This window comes from Phaseolus vulgaris, chromosome 1, assembly GCF_051622355.1.
Source record: "Phaseolus vulgaris cultivar YP4 chromosome 1, ASM5162235v1, whole genome shotgun sequence".
NCBI lineage: Eukaryota > Viridiplantae > Streptophyta > Magnoliopsida > Fabales > Fabaceae > Phaseolus > Phaseolus vulgaris.
The window spans coordinates 20765607-20790233 of NC_143498.1; the positions used below are offsets into that span (position 1 = coordinate 20765607).

At 43.6% G+C, this 24627-nt stretch overlaps 2 protein-coding genes and 2 pseudogenes across 2 annotated transcripts; all 4 read left to right on the plus strand.

The window, feature by feature from the left end:
• The first annotated feature begins 224 nt into the window (after positions 1-224).
• On the plus strand, positions 225-3510 carry LOC150029556 (uncharacterized; annotated as a pseudogene).
• A 428-nt stretch (positions 3511-3938) lies between these two features.
• On the plus strand, positions 3939-7644 carry LOC150029557 (uncharacterized; annotated as a pseudogene).
• Positions 7645-11653: 4009 nt separating this feature from the next.
• LOC137815611 (uncharacterized) lies at positions 11654-12376 on the plus strand. The gene has a single exon (XM_068618724.1). It carries the CDS (start codon positions 11654-11656, stop codon positions 12374-12376), a length of 723 nt encoding a protein of 240 aa, XP_068474825.1.
• Positions 12377-13890: 1514 nt separating this feature from the next.
• Positions 13891-15753, plus strand: LOC150029558 (uncharacterized). Its single transcript, XM_090295907.1, has one exon. The coding sequence runs from the start codon at positions 13891-13893 to the stop codon at positions 15751-15753; it is 1863 nt and encodes a 620-aa protein (XP_090152033.1).
• Positions 15754-24627: the final 8874 nt, after the last annotated feature.

Genomic DNA, 24627 nt, shown 5'->3' on the forward strand with positions numbered 1-24627 from the left:
TTTTTAAGTTTAGAATATATCTTTATATCTATACTATTATATAAAAAGGATATATTATTTGATAACTTTCTTTATAGCATCTTCATCTTTTTTTATCTAACATGACAGAAAAATCATCCTCACATGTTTGGTTTTGTGTTAATAAAGAATTAAGATCATTGAATATATTTTTATTGAAATAGTTAAATGATGTATCAATCGTTGTTTGAGCATACCTCATTTCAATGGATAAATCTTGGATAGACATGCCAAGAAATAAACCGAAATATATGGAAGACTTGAATAAGTTTTTGGACTTTGCATTTGCTAATAATGGTGTGAGAGGGAAGATAATATGCCCATGTCAAAAGTGCAACTTTAACAAATGGGAGTGTCGTGAATTAGTGTATGACCACTTGATTGTTAAACCTTTTCCAAGTGGATATAGAGTCTGGCTTCTACATGGGGAGAGAACAGGAGTAAATGTGACAAATGAAGCACATGTAATGTCGCAAGAAGATAATGAAAGAATTGTTGATGATTATCTGATGTGTGATATGGTTAACGAGGCATTTGGGCATCATCAATATAGCAATGACATGGTGAATGATAGGGAAACGAGTGCACATTCAAGCCATACTGTGAATGATGATATTGAAGATTTTTTTTAGTTAATGCAAGATGGTCAAGAGAGTCTATATGAAGGGTGTGATAAATATTCTAAACTTTCTTTCTTGATCAAATTGTACCACATCAAATGTCTATGCAAAATAAGTGACAAGGCAATGTCCATGATACTAGAGTTGTTAGCAGATGCCTTTGAACATGCTAAAATTCCGCACTCATTCTATGAGGTGAAGAAAACCATTAACAAGCTTGATCTTCATTACACCAAAATTGATGCTTGTCCGAATGATTGCATGTTGTACTTAGGAGAAGACGCAAATAAGGATTTTTGTAAGAAATGTAAAACATCTAGATGGAAGGCAAAAAAAAGAGTACAATTGTTTGTGCTACAAGTAACAAACGAAAAAAAATTCTTGCAAAGGTTTTAAGGTATTTCCCTTTGAAGCCACGCTTACAGAGGATGTTTATGTCTTCTAAAATAGCTGAGCATATGCGATATCGGGAAGTACATATGAAGGCATCTTAAGGCATCCAAGAGATTCTGAAGCATGAAAGTCATTTGACTTTAAACATCCTGAATTTTCCTCAGACCCTCGAAATGTGCGACTTGGTTTGGCTACTGATGGGTTTAATCCATATGGAAATTTAAGCACTAGTCACAGTATTTGGCCAGTTGTACTCATACCGTACAACCTTCCTCTTTAGATGTGTATGAAACAAAGTTCATTCATTCTCTTTATGATCATTCCTGAAAAGCGAGCTCCAGGAAATGATATTGATGTATATTTACAGCCATTAATAGAAGAGTTGAAAGAGTTATGGAACACTGGTGTGAAAACTTTTGATTCATATGGAAATGAAGTGTTTGATATGCATGCAGCCATATTGTGGACTATTAGTGATTTTCCAGGTCTTGGAACACTATCTGGATGAAACACACATACTGGGTTGGCATGTCCTAGATGTAATTTTGACACCATTCCTAGGAAGCTTCTTAAAGGTGGTAAATTTTGTTTCATGAGTCATCGTCGTTGGTTAGATGGAAGGCATAAATTTAGACTAGCTCGCATGAGATTTGATGGAACTAGAGAAGACAGAAGTCCACCTTTGGCAATCTCAGGATATGATGTCTTACAACAAGTTCAGAATCTTAATGTTGAATTTGGGAAAGAACCAATACTTGAAGAGCGGGCAAAAAGACAGCAGGGAGTTAATCATACAAAGTTAGACACTCAACAATGGCGAAAAAAGAGTATATTTTTTGAACTTCCTTATTGGGTAGACAACTTATTACCCCACAATTTGGATGTTATGCACATTGAAAAAAATGTATGTGATAATGTGGTGTTTACATTGTTGAATGATAGTTCAAATAAATGTAAAGAAAATCTAAAGGCACGAAAGGATTTACAACTTTGGGGTATTAGACTTGATCTTTGGCCTGATGAAAAAGGTAGATATCTCCCTGCTATATATACATTGACAAATGTAAATAAAGATGTCTTTCTCAAAACTTTGAAGAACATAACTGTTCCAGATGGTTACTCTAGTTACATTAACAGATGCATTGATGTCAAACAACGTAAGCTTGGAGGATTGAAAAGTCATGACTCACATATTTTGATGGAGCAACTTCTACCTTTGGCAATAAGAAATACACTTCCTAAGGAAGTCTGCTCTGTTTTAATTGATTTATGTTTGTTTTTTAGAAAATTGTGTAATAAAGTTTTAAAAATGGATGAACTTGACGAGTTACAAAGTAGAGTGGTCCTCACATTGTGTCACATGGAGATGTTATTTCCTCCTTCTTTTTTTACAGTCATGGTTCATTTAGTTGTGCATCTAGTAGAAGATGCCAAGCTTGGAGGACTCGTCCAATATCGATGGATGTATCCCATTGAGAGGTATCTAGGAAAATTAAAGTCTTATGTTCGTAATAAAGCACAAGCAGAAGGGTCAATAGCTGAAGGATACATGGCAGAAGAGGCTTTAACTTTTTGTTCGAGATATTTAGATGGAATTGAGACTGTATTCAATTGATTGCATCGTGTTAATGATGAGCCTGCTATTGTGCCTTCTAATGAAAATACATTGTTCCTGCCAGTCGGAAAACCAGTTGGGGGTTTCACTTATTTCACTCTATCTACAAAGGAAAAGTTGCAAGCACATCGTCATGTGTTAACTAACTGCACCATAGTTGACCCATTTCTGCAGTAAGCTTATGAACCATAGTGTTTTTTTTTATAATTAATTTTCTCTTCCGTATTAACTTATATATTTTATATGTTTAATATAGGAAATTTAGAGATACTCTACAAAGACAACTAAGAAGTCGCACACGATCATCCTCTATGATAGACAAGAGGGTTCATAGAGAATTTGCAGAGTGGTTTTCACGTCGTGTATGTATATTTACACCAATAGTATTTGATTCATATATATATATATATATATATATATATATATTTATATTACATTTCATATGATATTTTTTTCTTTTAGGTAAGGAATGAATCAATTGGTATCCATTCAGATGATTTAAAATTCTTAACTATGGGTCCGATTGATTATGCAAAGCGGTATAGTGCCTACAATGTTAATGGGTTCAAATTTCATATATTGGAGCATGACCTTTGGCTTAAAACACAAAACAGTGGAGTGTTTGGTGCATTTGGGACAAGGAGTTATGCAAGTAGTAGTGATACTCAAATGCGGTTTGGAGGTGTACCATATTATGGTCGATTGATAGACATAATTGAGATAAACTACCATGGTCGATTCTCAATTGTTTTATTCAAATGTATGTGGACTAATACATCTAAAGGGATTATGAGTGATGAGTATGGATTTACATTACTAAATTTTTCACACTTGATCCACACTGGTATATTATGTAGAAGATGAATTTGATAAAAATTGGTGCATACCTCTACATTTAAAGCCTAGAGACTTGTACAACATGGTTGAAGATGATGTTGACAATTTTCATGAATCTAAGCCATTTGAACAACAAAACGTAGAAACATTATTTCTAGATGTGGAAGAAAATATACAACTAACAAGGTTTTTTTTTACTATTTCATTTTAATTTATTATCCTACAACTTTGAATTTATGTAATTATTATCCTATTGCATAAATTTATGTGTTTATCTTATTGTTTATAAACCACCTGAAGATGAAGAAAATACCAACCAACAAGAATAGTTCATCTACAGCTTATCCTCCATCTCATCCATGTAATATGTTCAATTTAAAATTTTGAGTTTTAATTTTCATTAATACGTAATGTTACATCTTCAAGAGTTTTATTGATTGTTAGGAATCTTGAAGATGAAATTTGCAAACTCAAGTAAGTCTAAGTCAGAAAATCAAGTGAGTAGTCATCCTTCAAGGCCTAGTACTCACCCTTATAAACCTGGTTAGATGTATAAATTTTCATACAATTTATTTGTTATCTATAAATTACATTCTTCAATATATTGATTCATTTGTAATTCACTTGTAATTTTGTGATTGATGCATGACTTGAAACAAGTAATCCTAAAGGTATTCCATCTCCATTTCCCCATCCACCTCCATCTACACCTTAACCAAGTATTAAACGTGCTCCCCTTCCACCTTCAACCGCATCTCAGCCAAGTAATTTGTGTTCACTTCTTTTTCAAATTTATTAATAATCACATCATTAATTGTTTTTTTCATTGAGTTGATTTATTTTCAGGAACCTTGAAAGTTAGGATATGTTCAAAAAGTCAAACTAACTCTGCTCCTACATTCATTGTTCAACCGCCAATAGCACCTCAATCTGATTCTCAGCCACCACATCAATATGTACATGTACCTGTACCAACAATACCTGGTATATCAGATGTATATTCAGATAATGAAGAGGAAGAAAACGATGAAGCTGAGATGCAAGCACATCAACAAAGGCCTACAGCCCGCAAAAGAGCATGGCTCGTTGATATCATTGGTAAGTCACTATATATCAAGTTCAAAATGGAAATTTGTATAAAGCCACTATCAATTTGTTAAAATCATACAATGTTATATATAGTTATGTAGTATTAATTTTTCCGTTTAGTCTTATATCCCTTAAACACAAATGTTTTTTTATATTTCACAGATGAGCAAGGAAAGAGAAACACAAAACAACTAAGAACCAATGATGTTTGGCATCTACGTCCTAATGAAAGGATTCTTGTGAAATAGAATAATGAGGGTCAACCTATTGCAGATGGTGGAGCATTATTGAATAGGTTCTTAGGTAGTATTTCAAGAAATCATAATTCCTTTCCTATTAGTTATTCTAGTTGGACGAAGATTCCTAAAGTTTATAAAGAAGATATACTTAAAAACACTATTCAGGTAAATCATGTCTAAAGTTATACTATAATTATTATTTTTTTAAATTAAATATGTTATAATTATTGTTAATTTTATGTGTTGCTTGTTTTGAAGGCTAAATTTGATATCCATTCTGATGTTCATATAAATCATGTCCTTAAATCACTTAACACAAAATGGAGAGACCACCGACAAGAATTGTGGCAACAAAGGAATGATGGAACACGTACTAGAGATGAATTGATTGCAATGGCTCTAGAAGGAATAAATAGAGATCATTGGGCTTCGTTTGTGGATTACCGTCTAAATTAAAAAACGAAGGTATAACTAAAACATTTTTTAGGAATTTACATTCAGATTATTAATTTTTACATGTTGATGATTAGGAAAATGCTCTAAAAAATAAAGAGAATAGGACAAAGCAAACCATTGCTCACACGGGTGGATCTAAGACCATTGCAAGGAAAAGAGATGAAATGGTGACAATAATACATATGTTCATGTCAAATTTATGTTTTAATCTTTCTTAGAATGTGTCACATAATTTTTCTTCATTTTAATAGGAAAAAGAGTGTGGCCACAAGGTTAGTATAGGAGATATACGGATAGCTACACATAAGCATGCTAATGGAGCATTTGTGAGTGATGAAGCGAAGGAAATTGGTGTAAGTTTAATTCTGATAAAGTCTATAATTGTCAATCACACTTAATGTAAGTTTAATTTATTTCTTTTTGTGTTCTCTGTAGGAAAAAATTCAAGCATATGAATTAACTTCATCACCATTCATATCTAAAGAAATATAAACAACCTATTCCTTAGCTTATGTTTTCGAAAGTCAAGAACATTGTGGACGTGTTAGGGGTTTAGGTTTGGGTCCTTGTCCATCTAAAGTATTTGGCTGCAATGCTCATTCGTATAGTGGAACATCTTCCAATACAGATTTACAAAATCAGGTTCATTATTTATTACTTTTGATCATATTTTTTTATTTGGGATGTGAAGTGCAGTAGTGGAAATGTGGCAACATTTTTTTCTGTTGTATATTTGCACACTAGTTCCCTCATCTTCATTCTTAATATTAAGCTAGACACTAACCTTTTTTAAGAGATGGGAAACCTTGATTGAAATATCATATTATAGACTTGTATTTGAGGCATATTAGAGACTTGTTCAGTTTTTGGAGTTGGCCATAGGGATAGAGTTGGTGAGTAGGAATTAGGAAAACTAAAAGTTTTGATACTCATAAAAGAGTATTGCTGGAGTCCCTCACTAATGAATGTAGTTTTAATAGTGGATGGAAGCATTGTTGTAGTGATTGACCTGCTAAAAATAAAGAATTAGGTTAACAACTTTGTGAACTTGGCACGGTTTTAAATGTTGATAAACAGTTTGTCCAAAACATAGTGTATAATATATTTTCCAAAAAACTAAGAAAAATGTCAATATAATTCTATCAAAAACTTAATAAACCTAAGACCTAAATACACTTGACTTGGGCTGACGATAATTCATGGTCATTTTCATCACTTTTCACGCATGCAATCTCCAAAGGACTTAGTGGTTTGTCAGCAACCAAGATGGCAGAAAGCAACTACACACCTGATTAGTTTACTAGCTTTATGTGTCACTGAGTATATTTTTGTTTTTTAATATTTATTTGTACAAAATATTTTCTTTTAATATTTATTTATAGGGTATTAATTAGTGTGGTGTTATGGCATGACTTAAGTATGCTAGATACAATCATGAAATAAAGCCTATTAATGGTAAGTTCTGTTTCTTTTAGGAAGTGGTGATTTTGGATATTGGCCTAAATGATGAAATAGTGTTTAGTGCTAGAACCAGTTTGTAGTCACTTAGTTTAATCAAAGTAACATCATATTGCTTTCCTTTGTCTTTGTTGCTAACATGTACATATTACCTTTTATTAATCAATTATTTACTTTTCTTGTTCTCAATTGTACATTATTATATTTTAATTTTTACTGTGGTGTTGACCGATTTGATTTGGCAATAGTATTTTGATGGCAAGTGATTAATTTCATTCATTTTGTGTTATAAACTAGGTTTCTATATTGACATCACAAGTCAATGAAATGAAGGCAATGATGACTTTTTTTGTGCAAAACTATTCCGGAGAGTTGCCTCGTGATTTTGCTATGTTTTATGCATCACCGGTAATCTTTATTAAATTAATATATATTTTATATTGTAATTGGAATGCTACTTATTATAACTATTTTTATATATTAGGCATCCGATCAAGGAAGTGTTCCTAATGATGAAACAAATTATCAACATCAACAATCATAGCCGAAGAATGTAGTAGGAATTGTTTTATTATTCACTTTCTAAGATTTCATATGTTTTAGTTATCTGTGGATTTTGTTTTGATTGTATGGAAGAGAAAAATGGTACTTTACTTTCTCTTCCATTTTGCAGATTCACCTGAGAGAAAAATGGGATAAAAATTTCTTGAAGGTGGAATGCAGTTATATAAAGAACTTCAAGGTTTTTTTGGAATTGTTCCTATTTGTTTTTTTATTATATTCGAATGGCATTAGAGTTCCTAAGCTATTGGAATTACGCTTTGCAATTGCGATTTTGAATGCTGGGAATTTGAAGAATGAACAAATCAGGGAACGTGATCTGGGAACGAAACTGTCTCAGGACATTGATTTGGAGTAAAATGTGTTTTGTGCTGTAAATTTTAAATGTATTATTAGATATTTTTTTTTTAAAACTTGAATTATTTTTGTTTTTCTAAAATTTAACGTAATTTTCTATATCTTTTTAACTTTTAAATATTAAAAAACAACTATAAGTAAATTTTAAGATTAAATATGATTTTATTTAGATGTATAATTAACTTTATATTAACACTGGGAATAAATATATTTCAGGTTTCAAAAAATACATTCCAAAATTATTACTATTTAAAAATATACATTTACAATTTCAAGTAGAAATATGTATTGTATGATGCAAAATACAAAATATAGATTTTAAATTATACATATTTTATATTTTGAATTATAATTTTAGAAGAAAAAAAAAGTTTAACTTCAAACGTTTGGGAATTTAGAATACAGGGATAATTTATTTTTACAGGTAAAATTGGAATTTCAAAATATGAGGGTGGAGAAAGTGCAGAATTCAATAAAGGTTTCATCTTTCACCTGCTTCTTCCTTATTTTCAATTCCAGGTTTGAATTTAGTTGGAGTTTTCAAATCGTCGGAAATAGCGGAGGTTTCCCAAACCGCGGAGAATAGCAGGGGTTTGTCAAACTGTCGGGAATAACGGGGGTTCAAAATCGCCGGTAATAGCGGGGGTTTTCAAACTGCCGAAAAGTGATTATTTTCCAGGGGTTCTTACAAACCCATAATCAGTTAGCGACGCTGGTTCTTTCAGGGAAAAAGCAAACCGCGAGTAACACACTTTACAGGGATTAAAACCGCCGATAATGTCAAATATAACCCACGCTAAAAATAATTTTTTTTGTAGTGTGGACAATCAACAACATTAAATATATAACTTAATGCTAATTGTATCATTACAGTCTAATATATTTTGAATATATGATCTTTTTATACATATATAAAATCAATTAACTAAAAGAATAATTAAATAAAATTAATTTCAAAAACAAAAAATAATTAAGTAATAAATTAACTAAATTAGATATTACTTTAAAGACTAAAAAAATTATTATATAAAATAATTTTATTATTAATAATAAATAATTTTTATTAATAATAAATAATTATTAAATGTACCGTCCTGGTAGTCGGAAGTGATGACGTGGCATCGAGCTATTATGTAGGCATGTTGAGCAGGGCCCATGGTTGGCAGAAGGGAAGGAAGTCGGGGGGCTCGTGTGGTCGCCAGTTATTAAGTTGGCGTGCCCCGGTCTCTAGCATACCTAAACCGGCGGTCACCGGGTTTGAGATGAAGTCGCCAAATGCGAACCCACGACCACATGGTGGTTAGAGATCGCCGAAACAAGGACATCGCCGAAGATGAAGTCAGATAGTCATTTCCTAGCTAGCCAAAGGATGAGGTCGGGAGACAGCTTACCTGAACATACACGGTGAAGCAAGTAAAGCAGATCATGAAGGCGGCCGGCGAGACCACAGGGAAGGTGTGTACGAAGGCACCCGAACTCGCCACTCAGAAGAGATCACGCTCCAAGGCAGCTATGCACTGAGTTGTGTCATGCATAAGTAACTTAGCCAAAAGCTTGAAGAGTAAGAAGTGGCGCCCAAGTCAAGGATGCTCCAGATGGTGACACGTGTACAGCTGGATGCGAGCCACGTGTCCAGATGTGTAATTGTTAGGAGAGAGAAAGTGCACAGGTATATAAGAGATTCTAACGAACTTCTGAGGTACGCACGTTTAGATCACTTCTTTACGCTTGCGAGTCTTGAGTACGCTGAGAGAGAATTTTGCACGGTTCCTTAGAGATCTTGAGTTTTCTCTTAGTATTTGGTGGTTCAATCGCTGACTTGGGCGTCAGAGCGTGATCGGCCGCAGCGGCGCCGTTCTGTCTTTTGCAGGTTCTTGAGGTGAATCGCGGTGAAGGACGGAGGCTAACACGGCGCAGAAGTCGATCCAGGTTTGACGAGGCAAGGTTCTTGCGTCCCGGTCAACCGGCAAGATCATTAAATAATATCAATTTAAAAAGTATTTATTAATAATAAAACTATTTTATATATCAATAATTTTTTAATTTATAGAATATTATCTATTGTAGTTAATATATTAATTAATTATTTTTTATTTTTAAAATTAATTTTTATTTAATAATTTTTATTACGAATGGTTTGATACTAAATTCAACGTTGCCCCAAAAAGACAAGTTAAATCTACGTCTATAAACACAATTAAATATAAAAAAAACAACAATAGGATAAAACTCTTACTCAAATTATATGATTTGAAACGCATAATAATAATGATTTTATTAAAACAATCATCATCACCATAGTGCATATACATTTCAAATTTGTCTTTTGCATGCAGAAATGTCATTTAAAGAAGAAAAGAAAGTCCTTACGGTGTTATCACTATAAAAATCCTAATCTGAGGACCATACTCAGCAACAACTATGATATCTTAGTAAGATAAGATTTCCACACAAAAAATCTGACGAACCTAATCCAATTCACAAACTTCGTCATTGTTCCTCAAACTTCTAATGTGCAAGTGGGATCCACACCCAAATGTATTTACTTTGTCAATTCAAATATGTGCAAATTTTAACTTATGAAGTATAATATTTTAGCACGATTTATTACTATAGTTTTAAAACCACAAAAATTTCATCAGGCGTGTGTGGATAAAATCTGCTAAATTTTATTCAATTTAATGATTAGTCTCAAATTTGAAGGTTGAATATGAAATTGAAATAAATATTTAGAACAAAACTTTTATGAATTGCTCTACAAAAATCTCCTGTCAAGTAAGTAATCAAACGTAGCAAGTCGAAATCTGGATATTTTATAATTTTATCACTACGAAAATATTAAATAAAATCAATTTTAAAAATAATAATTAATTATTATATGAACTAAATTAGATATTGTACCGGTATGGGCGAGGCCGACCTCTGGTCTCCCTACCCGAGACCGGGTCAATCTGACCAAGACCCTGCTCGAGACCTGAGAGACTTGGTCGACGATCCACCTGGCCGAGGCCTTGAAAGACCTGGCCGAGACCTTGGAAGACTTGGCCGAGACGACAAGACCGGGGAAACCTGGCCGATGGCCGACTCATACCTAAGGATGAGGCCGACGGCCAATCCTGATTACCATTAACGCTCAAACCAAGGTCAGCAAAGTTAATCCATCGTTAAGAATTAGGTAATGCAACCCTAAGCGGTATCCACCTCGATAAACGGGCCCAACAAGGTAGGTCCATCAGAATAATATAAATAGCACGCATCCCAAGGAATAAGGTACGTCATTTATTACTGTTCACCTACCAGAGCACCATCACCTGCTTTACTAACTTGAGCGTCAGAGTGCCTTCGCAGGTACCCCCACCATCCGGTGTTCACCCGAGACCGAGGGCCGAAGGAGAAGCAGGAGGACGAGAAGAATCCTAGCGCATCACCCAGCAACCTGACCGGCCGAAGGAAGGAGAAGAAGACTTCAATAGTTCTCTAGGTCCCATCTCCCTAGTAGGAACAATTGGCGCTCACCGTGGGGCCGAGGGGAACTAGCTTAAGGATAAAAGTAGATGGTCTCAACCAGAAGCATGGAAAGAATGACTGAAGCTGACCAGACGATGTTGCTGCTGTCTCTCTAGAGAGAGATGGCCGAGATGAGAAGGAAAGCTGAGGAGGCAGCTAAAAAAAATGAGCAAGAGCTGCAAGTTCTCCGTAGGAAGAACGAAGAGATGAAGAAGAAGCTGAGGGAGGGAGGACCCTCTGTCATACCGACAAATGTTGTCGGCAAGTCCTACACCTCTCCCCCCAACCCAGATGTGGCTAAGGGGACGAGAGGCCGACCCCCTCCCCGGGAAACCAAGATGGACGACGAGTCATGCCTAATCAGGTCCACCCGGACGACCCTGACAGCCGACCCGAATCGCCAACATCCCTTTACCAACACCATCATCGAAGTCACACTGCGTGAGAAGTGGAAGGGTTTCAACTGAGAACGATATGATGGGTCGACCGACCCAAACGAGCATATGGACGCCTACACCACCCATATGAGTCTCTACACCTCGGACGATGTCGTGTTATGCCGAGTGTTTCCCACATCTTTGAAAGGAGCAGCCCTTAGTTGGTTCACCAAGCTCTCACCCAACTCCATCGATAGCTTTGCCACGCTTGTAGCAAAGTTTGAAACCCAATTTGCGACCAGCCGACCGCACCACCTAACCTCCATCGCCCTAGTAGGCATCCGCCAGGAGAAGGGAGAATCGCTGAGAACCTTTGTGGATAGGTTCAATAAGGTGGCAATGAGCATCCGAAATATGAGCCCGGACGTTGCCATGCACCACATGCTGACGGCCCTTCATCTGGGGCCCTTTGTCGACAACCTGTGCATGCAGCCGACCGACTGCTTGGACGAGCTGAGAAAGAGAGCTGCTAAGTACATGCAGCAGGAAGAACTCCGAGAATTCCGCAACCAGGCTCGTGTTAAGGCCGGCGGGGAGAAAAACAAGGAAGAAAAAGACCGTCAGGGGCGGCCGAGTCAAAGAAATGACCGACGCCGAGACAACCGAGACCGGCCGATCCGGTTCTCAAGGTACACACCCTTGACGACAGAGAGGGGGAGGATTTTGGACGAGGCCCTCAACGCTGAGTTGATCCCTCCTCTAAGGAAGGTGGTCAGCCCAAATAATGCCGACAAGAGGAAGCGGTGTCGGTACCACCAAAACACCGGACACTCAACCGAGGAGTGTTAGGCCCTTAAGGATAAGATCGAGGAACTTATCCAGGTTGGGCACCTCCGTCGTTTCGTCAGGAATGGCCGAGACCCACCCCACCGGGCGGAGCCACCCAGACGGACGAGGTCACCCCAACGCAGCCGAAATGACCAAGATAACAGGGGCGACCGACAATCCGCAAGGGACGATCCCCCTCGAAGAGACGACCCCCAAGGGAGGCCGATAGGAGAGGTAACCGAGAGGTTATCAACACTATAGCCGGCGGCTTCGCCGAGGGAGGAAGCACGAACAACGCTCGGAAGAGGCACCTCCGGGCGGTACATCAGGTAAACCCGGTGACATTTCGACCAAGGATACCACCCATCACCTTCACGGACGAGGACTTTAAGGGCGTAGACTATCGCCAGCAGGACGACCCGATGGTGATAGCGGTCGACATAGACCGATTCACCATACGGAAAACCCTTGTGGACCAAGGAATTTCGGTAGATATCCTCTACTGGAAAACTTTCAAGGCCATGAGAATAGCCGAGGCCGAGATGATGCCATACGACGACCACGTGGTGGGATTCTCAGGCGAGAGGGTAGGTACCAAGGGCTACATCGAGTTGTACACCACCTTCGGAGAGGGGAAGAACACCAGGACCATCAAAATTCGATACCTGGTCATTGGCGCTAACACCTCCTACAACATCCTCCTCGGCTGACCATCCATCAACCGACTGATGGCCATAGTCTCAACCCCTCACCTCGCAATGAAGTTCCCCTCAAGGACAGGAGACATTCTCACAGTCCACGTAGACCAGAAAGAAGCACGAGAGTGCTATGCTAAGACCCTCCGGGTGGAGCCTTTAAGGGCCAACACCTCTCCCCTCAGGATGAGGAAGTCCTCCTGAAAAGACCGCTCCCCCAGGAAGGACCAACCGAGGAAGATCGAGCCAACTGTGGCCTTGGTGGACCTCAATCCCCGGGCGACGGAGGATAGGCTAGAGGCGAGAGAGGAACTGAGGAGAGTTCCCCTCCTCGACGAAGAACACAGCACGGCTGTAGGAACAGCCTTGGCAGCGGCCGAGGCCAAGATCATGCACGCCACGCTGAAAAAGAATATCGACATGTTCTCATGGCCGCCGGCTGACATGCCGGGGGTGAGCCCGGATTTCATCACCCACCGATTGTCAATATTCAAGGAGGCCCGCCCGATCTCCCAAAAGAAGAGGGACTTGGGCGAAGAGAAGCAACTTGCGGCAAAGGAGGAGGCCGGCAAGCTCCTGTCGGCCGGATTCATAAGGGAGGCCCGATACACGACATGGTTGGCCAACATCGTCATGGTCACTAAACCGAACGGTAACTGGAGGATGTGCGTCGACTACAGAAACATCAACAGCGCATGTCCGAAGGACACCTACCCTCTCCCAAACATTGACCGACTGGTGGACGGGGCGGTCGACCACAAAATTATGAGCTTCCTGGACGCTTACTCTGGCTATAACCAGATAAGCATGCACCCCAGGGACAAAGAGAAAACGGCCTTCATGACGGCCGACGCCAACTACTATTACGAGGTCATGTCGTTCGACCTCAAGAATGCAGGGGCGACCTACCAGCGCCTCATGGACAAAATCTTCAAAGGCCTAATCGGCCGGGCGGTAGAAGTGTACGTGGACGACATAGTCATGAAGTCCGACTCGTTCGAGCAACATCTGAACGACCTGGACGAGGTCTTCAAGGCCTTAAAGGGAGTCAACATGAAGCTCAACCCCGAAAAATGCACTTTCGGGGTTGAGGGAGGGAAGTTCCTGGGCTTCATGCTCACCCACCAGGGGATAAAGGCCAACCCCGAAAAATGTCAGGCCATACTCAACATGAGAAGTCCGAACAGCGTGAAGGAGGTACAACAGCTCCTGGGACGACTGACCGCCCTCTCCCGGTTCGTCCCCCGCCTGGCCGAGAGGACGAGGCCAATGGTCCAGCTGCTCCGAAAGGGCAAAATATTCGCCTGGGACGACCGATGCGAGGAAATCTTCAAACAATTCAAGGAATTCCTGGCATCCCCGGCCGTCATCCAGAAGCCGAGACCCGACCACCTGATCCTGGTATACCTAGCAGTCTCGGAGGAAGCAGTCAGCGCCGCCCTGGTACAGGAGACCGAGGGCAAGGAGCGATCGGTGTACTTCGTCAGCCGAACCCTTCACTCGGCCGAAACCAGATACCAGATGATAGAGAAGGTGGCCCTCACCCTAGTCCTCACAGCAAGACGGATGCGCCCCTACTTCCAAAATCACTCCATAATTGTAAGAACCGACTACCCCATTTTTAAAATTTTATCTATGCCGGACCTTGCAGGGAGGATGATAGGATGGTCAGTCAAACTCTCCGAGTTCGACATACGCTACGAACCGAGGGGCGCCATCAAGTCCCAGTGCCTGCCCGACTTTTCGGCCGAGCTGACACCACTGCCCACCACCTCGGGCGGGTGGACGCTCTATGTGGACGGCTCCTCAAGTAAAATAGTTTGTGGAGCCGGAGTCGTCCTGGAGGGGTCGGGCGACCTCTTCCTAGAGCAAGCTCTCCAGTTTGGATTTCGGGCAATTAACAACCAGGCCGAGTACGAGGCCTTGCTCGCCGGGCTAAACCTAGCCTACGACATGGGAGCACGCGAAGTCACATGCAAAAGCGACTCCCAGGTAATGGTCGGCCAAGTCAAAGGAGAGTACGAAGTAAAGGAGCCTTTGCTGCAACGATACTACCACGTGGCCAAAAGCAGCATCGCCCGTTTCAGCAAGGCACCCCTGGAACGCATACCGAGGGAGGACAATAAAAGGGCCGACATCTTGTCCAAGTTGTCGGTCACCAAGAAGAAAAGCCATCAGAGGTCAGTCATACAAATATGGCTGAGACACCCCAGTGTGACCGAGGCCGAGGCCGAGTGCCTAGCTATAGAAGGGGAAGAGGCCGAGGCCGACAAATGGATGACACCCGTCATCCAGTACCTGACGGACGGTACAATCAAGGCCGACCAAGAAAAGGCGATGAAGCAACAATGCGCCCGGTATACCATGATCAACGAAGATTTGTACCGGAGAGGTTACTCGACCCCCCTGCTAAAATGCATCACCAACAAACGGGCCGAGTACATTCTGTCCGAGATCCATGAGGGGATCTGCGGAAATCACGTCGGGGCGAGGACGATAGTCGCCAAGGTTCTGAGAGCCGGCTACTATTGGCCGACCATACAGGGCGACTGTGCCAAATACGTGAAGAAATGCGCCAAGTGCCAAGAGTTCGGCCACCTCCACCACACAAGGCCGGAAGAGTTGCACAGCATCATCTCCCCATGGTCGTTCGCCATATGGGGAATGGACATCATCGGTCCATTCTCCCCGGGGAAAGGGTAGACCAAATTACTCCTGGTGGGAGTCGACTACTTCACCAAATGGATCGAGGCTGAACCCCTTGCCTCCATCTCGACAAAGAATGTGCAGAACTTCGTGTGGAAGAGCATTGTCTGCCGGTTCGGCGTCCCGCACACGATAATAACTGACAATGGCCGACAGTTCATTGACCGAGGCCTACAGTCCTTCTATGACGACCTGGGCATCAAGTCTATCACGGCCTCGGTAGAACACCCGCAAACCAATGGGCAGGCCGAGGCCGCCAACAAAGTCATACTCAACGAGCTGAAAAAGCGGCTGGGCAAGGCCAAAGGCCGATGGACCGAGGAGCTGATCGAGGTACTTTGGGTGTACAGGTGCACCCCCCAAACAACCACGTAGGAGACACCCTACAGCCTTACGTATGGGACCGAGGCCATGATCCCGGTTGAGGTGGCCGAACCCACCATACGACGACAAATGTTCGATCTCACCCTAAACGAGGAAAGCCTAACGGTCAACCTCGACTTGGTAAGTGAGTTTCGTGATAAAAGCAGGATTCGGTAGGCCGCCTGCAAAATCCGGTCTTCCAGGCGGTACAACACAAAAGTCCGGCCGAGGAGTTTCTAGAAGGGCGACCTCGTCTGGAGAATGCGCAGCGACGCAAGAAAAAAGGAAGGGAAATTCTCATCCAACTAAGAGGGGCCTTTCCGAGTCCGAGAAGTCGCACATGGGGGAGCTTACCATTTAGAATGGCTTTCAGGAAAAATTGTACCGAAGACGTGGAATGCCACACACCTCAAGTTCTACTACAGCTAAAATTAATAAAGTCACGCACTCTTTCCTCAGCCAATCAGGGAGGTTTTAACAAGGCGTTTTCATCAAAATACTGGCAAATTCTTCTGCAACCACTCGGCTCAGTCCGGATGAAGCCTTAACTGGCATACCCTGCCGAGACCAACACCTCTCTCGGCTCAGTCTGGATGAAGCCTTAACCGGCATACCCTGCTGAGACCAACCCTTAGGTTTGGTTTGGACGAAGCCTTAACCGGCATACCCTACCAACACCTCTCTCGGCGTGGTCTGGATGAAGCCTTAACTGGCATACCCTGCCGAGACTGGCCCCTAAGTTTTGTCTGGGCGAAGCCTTAACCGGCATACCCTGCCAACACCTCTCTCGGCTCGTTCTAGATGAAGCCCTAACCGGCATACCCTGCCGAGACCGACCCTATCTGACAATTCAACTTGCTCGATTTAACAATCGCAATTAATGGCCGATCGCCCAATTCAATTTGTTTGATTTTACAATCTACAATTAATGGTCGACCACCTAGCTTCAACTCGCTCGAATTAACAATTTACAATTAACGGTCGACCGCCTATGCTTTACTTGTTCGATTAGCATCGCTATTAATGGCCGAACGCCCAATTATACTTGCTCGATTAACATCGCAATTAATGGCCGATCGCCTAAATTTAACATGTTCAATTAACATTACAGTTAGAATGGTCGACCGCCTGATTCAATTAAAGATCGACTCGTTAACTTGTAAAAATTTTACGCCAAACAAAACCATGTGAAAAAAGAAGACAACATATATTAAAATAAGGAAAGGGGCGGTACATCAAAAAGCAAAATAAAGAGGCCACGCCCCGGCCTCGGAGGATGTCAAAAGAAAGAAAAGGCCACAACCCGGCCAAGGGTAAACCTAATCCTGAATTTCAACGCACTCACCCTCCTCAGCCTCAGCCTCCCTACCTTGAGCCTCGGCCTCCCCCTCCTCGGTCCTGGCCAGCTCAGACTCTTCCGCGATCAAGGCAGCCACCTCAGAGCTCGGCACCAACCGGCCCCGGTAAACCTCGCAGTTGAGGTCGAAGTCATCAGCGGCCGGCGGCCCGCCATAAAGCACGTGGGCCTGACGGATGGCGCAATCAAAGCATTGCTTCAACAGCTCCTCCGATTCTTCGAAGTTCTGATCAAGCTCGGCCTCGACCTCGTCCTTCGCAGCTTGAAGGGCGGCCAGCTCCTCGGCCGAGGACGAGAGTTTCCTCTCTCCCTCCTCGACCTGCTTCTTAAGCATTGCATTCTCAGTCGCCACCCTTTGCCGCTCAGCCTTCTCCATCGCCAAAAGCCGTTTCACCTCGGCAGCCTCCTTCTGAGCAATCTCCCTCTCGGCCCGCTCCCGGGCAATCTTAGCCGAGAGGTCGTTGTTGGCAGCCAGCGACTGCTTCAAGTTTGTAGAAGCCTCGGCCAACCAATGCTCGAGCAAAGACACCTCCTCGACGCGGCGGTCTCAGCCTTGGATGACGTGCTCAACCAAGACAATTGAGCGGCATAAGAGCTCAAGGCCGCTCCTCGGCAAATCCGAGGGGGAGACGCCCCGAATTGACTCCCGAGTCTCCTCCGGGAGTGCCACACGAACTCGTTGCGTAAACTGAAGGCCACCCCCTAAGAGGTCGAGGGCCAACACCCTGCCACCAGCCTCGGCAGGCCCAGGCACGCTCTCCACGTGCTGAGGGGAGGTTCTGCCCGCCGCCACCACTTCTCGACGATTAGGAGGGGTCGGTAAAGATCCGGGAGAGCGGATGGTAGTTGCAATGTTCCCACCGTCCCTCAAACGCTTTTTGGATTTCTAGGATGGGCCTGTCACGCTTTTCTCGGGCTGAGCCGACGAGCCCTTTCGTGCGGGCATCACTTCGATGCTTCGACGACCCTTCCGCTCGGCCGCTCGTTCCCTGTGCTTGTCTAGAGCACTCACGCCGGACGGTCTGTCTTGCACCATGATATCTGCAAAAACAAAAAAGACAAGTTAAAAACATTGAAAAGGGCAGACCGAGTCGACGTAACAACCTACCGACAAAGCACAAACAAAAACCCATACCCCGGACAGTCGCCCAACGCGCAGGCTTGGCGTAGGCACCGATCAGCCTCCGGCACGGAAGCTTCCTCAGGAGGGCGTCAAAGAGTGAGAGAATCTCCAACTCGTCGGCCCCCTCTGTCGGGCTCGGCCACTCCTTGAAGCCACGAGGCTTGCGAGTCCAGTAGAGGGGAAACCTCGACCACCTGCACTCGTCAAAAAAAAGGGTCGTCGCCTCAGGCCGAATAATGACCTTGACAAACCTTCCCTTGAACCTCTTATAAGAGGCGGAAAAGGAGTCAAACAGCACAGTCCCTATCCGACCGGCCAGCGAATGCCAAGAGACATTTTTGGCGGGATAGGAGGCGTAATAACATAAGAAGGAGGAGGGGTAGGATTAAGGCGCATTACATCACACAACAGGCGAAAGGCCTAGAGAGACGCCCAAGTGTTCGGATGAACCTAGGTGGGAGCCACATTGAGTACCCGAAGGACACCCATCGTAAACTCATCAAAAGGCAGGGATACATGAAGGTCCGAGAAAAAGCATGTATACATATAAAAAAAAGGGGGGACCGGTGCCCGGTCGCCCCATACACACCCTCTCAGCCGACCCGCAAGGCACAACACTAAAGTAGTGAGAATGGTCGCCCGGCTTTAACACCGGATGCTTGAGCAAAAACTCGGTCACAGCATCCTCGGTGTCATAGCTGGACGGCATCTCAACTACTCTAGGGTCTACCCGGCCAAGATCTTCAAGAGGGATGGCCATCGGAGGAGAATCCGACCGGTCCGCAAGAGGGGCGACCACTGTAGGGGAGTCCGACCGATCCACGGCGGTAGCCAGATCATCCCCCCTCACGACCTCCACCTGGGGTGGAACCTCGGCCACCCCGACCGACAAAGAATCGGCAATAGAAGAAGAAGAAAGAGAAGAAGTGGACGAAGAAGAGGAAGAGGAGGATTGACCGACGGGGGAAATGGGACGACCAGGAGGAGAAAGAGGGCGACCGAGAGGTGAAGAGGTATGACCAGACGAAGAAGATGTAGGCCGAGACCGGCTCGACATAACTAACCTTGTTGAGAAACAAAAGAGTGTGGACGAGAAGTTACTCGGCTATCAGAGCAATGGGCGAAGGATCGCTCGGCTATCAGAACAAACTCACAAACACAAATGCAAGGTCTCGACACTGTTGGGACCACTATTTATAAGGCCCATGGGCCTCGGAATGCGAAACGTCAAAACGATCTCAACCGTTAGATCTCCCAGATCCAACGATCCACAACATCTCCAGCCCGAAAAACCCCTCAATAATGAGGGTCACGTCACGCCGCCTAGGGTCACGTCATACCTCGACAAATGAAACGACCAGACGATCAAGGGAGACTGACCGACACCCATCATTAAAAACTCATCCGACACATCTAACACATCTGCCCTTGAGCCTGGGGGGCAAGTGATATGATTCCACTAGCACACTTTGAATGATTCTTGACATTCTTAGGAATCATCTTGAGTTGGTTATGAGATAGGCACTTTATCATAGAATTGGATCAAGGTTCTATGAACAAGAACTCACCAAAACTAGTACCAAAACACAAACTCATATGGAAGTTCCAATTATTGTCAAATTGAACCGATTAAAATGGAAGGAAAAGCAAATGCACCGAACAAAATGTGTTAAAAACTGAATTGCACCGATCAAATAGCTAGAAAAGGAAGAAGAACCAAATATGAACAACTGAACTTAAAAAGAACCGAAGCAAACCAAAGAAGCTAGAATTGCCGAACAGAAAAATGCAAGAACAACAAGGAAAGACATGAACATAAAAGAGAAGGAAGGAAAGAGAAGAGAAAGCTCATGAAGATGGAGGAATGGTTGGATGATCACGCCACTTAGAGGATGGAGACTCCAAGATGAGTGTGCAAGCCGCCACTTGAGGTAACCATTGAACTCTCAAGATAAGACTAGTGAGGAAGGCACAAAGCTCTCCAATGCTCTCTCAAAAATTGAGTATAGTTTCTCTAATCAAATTTCAATTCTGAATTGTACAAGCTAAGCACCTTTATTTATAGCCTAGAGGTGCTGAAAAATAGGTGGGAAAATTCAAATAAACTCATTTGAAATTCCCACCAAAAACAAGTCACATGGGAGGTGTGACCACGTCATGTCGCCTAAGGTCACGTCATACCTCGACAAATGAAACGACCAGACGATCAAGGGAGACTGACCGACACCCATCATTAAAAACTCATCCGACACATCTAACACATCTGCCCTTGAGCCTGGGGGACAAGTGTACCGGTATGGTCGAGGCCGACCCCTGGTCTCCCTACCCGAGACCGGGTCAACCTGACCAAGACCCTGCACGAGACCTGAGAGACTTGGCCGACAACCCACCTGGCTGAGGCCTTGGGAGACCTGGCCGAGACCTTGGAAGACTTGGCCGAGACGACCAAGACCGGGGAAACCTGGCCGATGGTTGACTCATACCTGAGGACGAGGCCGACAGCCAATCCTGATTACCTTTAACGCTCAAACCAAGGTCATCAAAGATAATCCATCGTTAAGAATTAGGTAATGCAACCCTAAGCAGTATCCACCTCGATAAATGGGCCCAACAAGGTAGGTCCATTAGAATAATATAAATAGCACGCATCCCAAGGAATAAGGTACGTCATTTATTAATGTTCACCTATCAGAGAACCATCACCTGCTTTACTAACTTGAGCGTCGGAGTGCCTTCGCAGGTACCCCCACCATCCGATGTTCACCCGAGAACGAAGGCCGAAGGAAAAGCAGGAGGATGAGAAGAATCCCAGCTTATCACCCAGCAATCTGACCGGCCGAAGGAAGGAGAAGAAGACTTCAATAGTTCTCTAGGTCCCATCTCCCTAGTAGGAACAGGTATTAATTTATACACTAAAAAATTATTGATCTTTAAAATATTTTCTAAATTTATAAACTAGTTTATAAATTTTTATCTAATTAGAGATATCTAATTAGGTATCACTCTTTTAGCTATCAATTTTGTACTGACCAAACCTCAGGCATCAGCGTCGGACTTTGACATCGGACCTCGGTGGTCTGGTTGCATTAATGGGCCACGTAAGTGGGTCCCAAGAATAATAATGAGTTATCATCCAGACATAAGAAAGACCTAAGTCACGGGAGGGCTCATGCATGTGGTGTGTATAGTACGTTCAGGTCTAGCACAAGTAAATAATCCTTGGAAGTGCTAAGGCCCATAAGGGTTAGGGTTTCCAAGGAAAGACTGCATGCATGGCACGTGAATACTTAGGGCACCCATAAAACAGATGGTCCTGCAACGCTGATGCATGAGTTGGTACCCTGACGGGCATACTGTTAAGATTTTGCACTCTAGAAGAGGAAAGTATTGTGCAGCGGTTGCGCTAAGCTTGTGCAACGCATCACAGGATACCTCGCTAGTAACCCTAATTCCACTTAAGGAAAGATCCTCGTCGGACAGAGAGTTGACCTAGATACAACCTATATAAAGACTGAAACTGCTTTACACACTTATTGTTTTTTAGCTCAATATTGACTTGATCGTCGGAGTGCAATCAACAGGTAGGGCGCCCTCTGTTTCAACGGAGCCACTCTCGACCACCTAAGGAGAGAGCAGAAACCACCAGGAAATAGGAGGAGCCACCATCTGCCTTTGAAGTCAATGACGGCTGAGTCAACCGACGAGAACATTTGGCGCCCACCGTGGGGCTCGATAAAACTAAGTCCCGCTCACAAACGTGTCCAGAGCCATCCAACAAAATGAGGAATATGAGACAAGGTGCATCTGCACTAGAAGGGGTAGACATCGTCTCCATGCAACAACTCATGGAGACCATTTGCGCTCTCCAGCAAGCAGTGGCAGCGTCCAAAGCTGACCAAGACAGGATTCTGGTTGAGGTTCAAGCCGAACAAGCAGTCAGCCATGACTGATTCCAGGTTGATTTGGCCACGTCATGCGCAAACAATGAAGAACTGTGCAGAGCCATCGAAGAGTTGCACAGAGATTTACAACGCATGGGTGATCGTACGACTGATGAGCGAACTCCTCTCATACCAGTTAGAGCTCGCCCCATGCTTTTTTCGCAAGCAATCATGGACACTGTGATACCAACCAGTTTCATGGGTCCAAAGATCGCCTTCACAGGCGTAGAGGACCCAGAAGCCCATATCACGACTTTCCACACCTAGATGATGATCTCATGAGGTACCGACGTCATGCACTGTAAGCTGTTTATGAGTACGTTCTCAGGCAGAACATTGGACTGGTTCATTAGTCTTCCTGATGGAAACATTACCTCATTCGACCAATTCTCAACATTATTCAGAGAGCAATACATCATCAACCAGGCTCCCCCTCCTGTCTCTTACGATCTCTTTGACGTAAAGCAATACTAGGGAGAGCCTTTGAAAGACTTCTTAAACAGGTTCAGGGCACTGGTGGTGAAGCTGCACACCAAAGACGAAGACATGACGATACACGCCTTCAAACGAGGGGTGCTGCCAGGACCCTTCAGTGATTCTCTGATAAGGTGTCGCCCAAAGACGTTCAGCGAGATCCGCCACAAAGTCGTAGCCCATATCGTCGCAGAAGAAGAGGTCACCGAAAAGCGCAGAAGCATCGACCCTGTCCGACCTCGGGGAATTGGTCGTCCTCAGCCCATGAGGGTACACGAGGCCACGACAGAGAAGAAAGCTCGGGGAAGCAGCCGTCATATGAGGCAAAAAAGCCTCAGACCAGGGCACGTACAAAGGAAAATGCCCCCACCAGACACAACTTTCTAATGCACCTCAAGGAGCTGATTGTCATCCCTAATGTAGCAGACAAATTGAAGTGTCCACCGAAGACCGACAAAAGGTTAGGGCCTAACAAAGACACTTGGTGCGAGTTCCACCAAGCCTTTGGCCATAGCCTGCGCAACTTTCTGGCGTTAGGATTCCAATTAGACGAACTGGTGAGGAATGATTTCCTGAAGGAGTACCTGCAAAATAACCAAGGGACCCCGACAACAGCGGTCCCCACGGGAGATCAAGGACATGAAATTCCTGTCCATGGAGAGATCAACATGATTTTTGGGGGTTTCTTAGGAGGGGGATGTATCGCCTCCCAGCAAAAGAAATATGTCAGGGAAGTGATGGCAGTAGAAGGAGGAGAGCTCGACCAGTCCCTGGAACCCGACCTCTTCTTCACGAAGGCTGAAATACGAGACGTGGTTCCACATGACAACGATCCAGTGGTGATCTCAGTAGTAACGGCAGGAAGGAAGGTACATCGAGTCCTCATCGACCAGTTCGTGATGTTCTGGTCGACCAGTGATAACAATCAAGTCTGACCAGAAGGCAGCAAAGAAATGCTATGAGAATAGCCTGAAAACAAAGAGAGGGGTGTGCACCGTAACTAGCCAACCGCCAGGGGCAGAGGGGGTTACCCGAGTAGAGATCACCCGAGAATATTGGCCTGAACCAACGGAGGATGTGCTAGAAAGGGAGAGTGGGGGAAGGAAGTTCAAGCTTGGCAGATCCCTGAGCCAAGAGGCCCAGGACCAAATTGCCAAGGTGATAGCGCGGCACCTGGACGCCTTCGCATGGATTGCCTCAGACATGCCTGACATCGACCCAGATTTCTTGTGCCACCGTCTCACCATGGGACCCCAGGTACGACCAGTGCACCAGAGGAGAAGAACGTTCCACGAGGAAAGGCAGCTGATCATCTGGCAGGAGACCAAGAAGTTGTTGGATGTTGGCCACATAAGGGAAATCCTGTATCCCGAATGGCTGACCAATGTAGTATTGGTCAAGAAGGCCAATGGCAAGTGGAGGATGTGTGTCGATTTCACATATTTGAATAAAGCTTGCCCAAAGGACTCATATCTGCTGCCCAGTATCGACGCCTTGGTGGACAGCCCGTCGGGGTTCAAGCTTATTAGCTTCCTGGATGCTTTCTCTGGATACAACCAGATCCGGATGCATCCCAAGGACGAGTGCAAGACAACATTCATGACAGAGCTCTC

Excerpts from the sequence above, each read along its gene's own strand:
- LOC150029558 (XM_090295907.1), top strand. The coding sequence starts at position 13,891 with ATGACGGCCGACGCCAACTACTATTACGAGGTCATGTCGTTCGACCTC.
- LOC137815611 (XM_068618724.1), top strand. The coding sequence starts at position 11,654 with ATGGACGCCTACACCACCCATATGAGTCTCTACACCTCGGACGATGTC.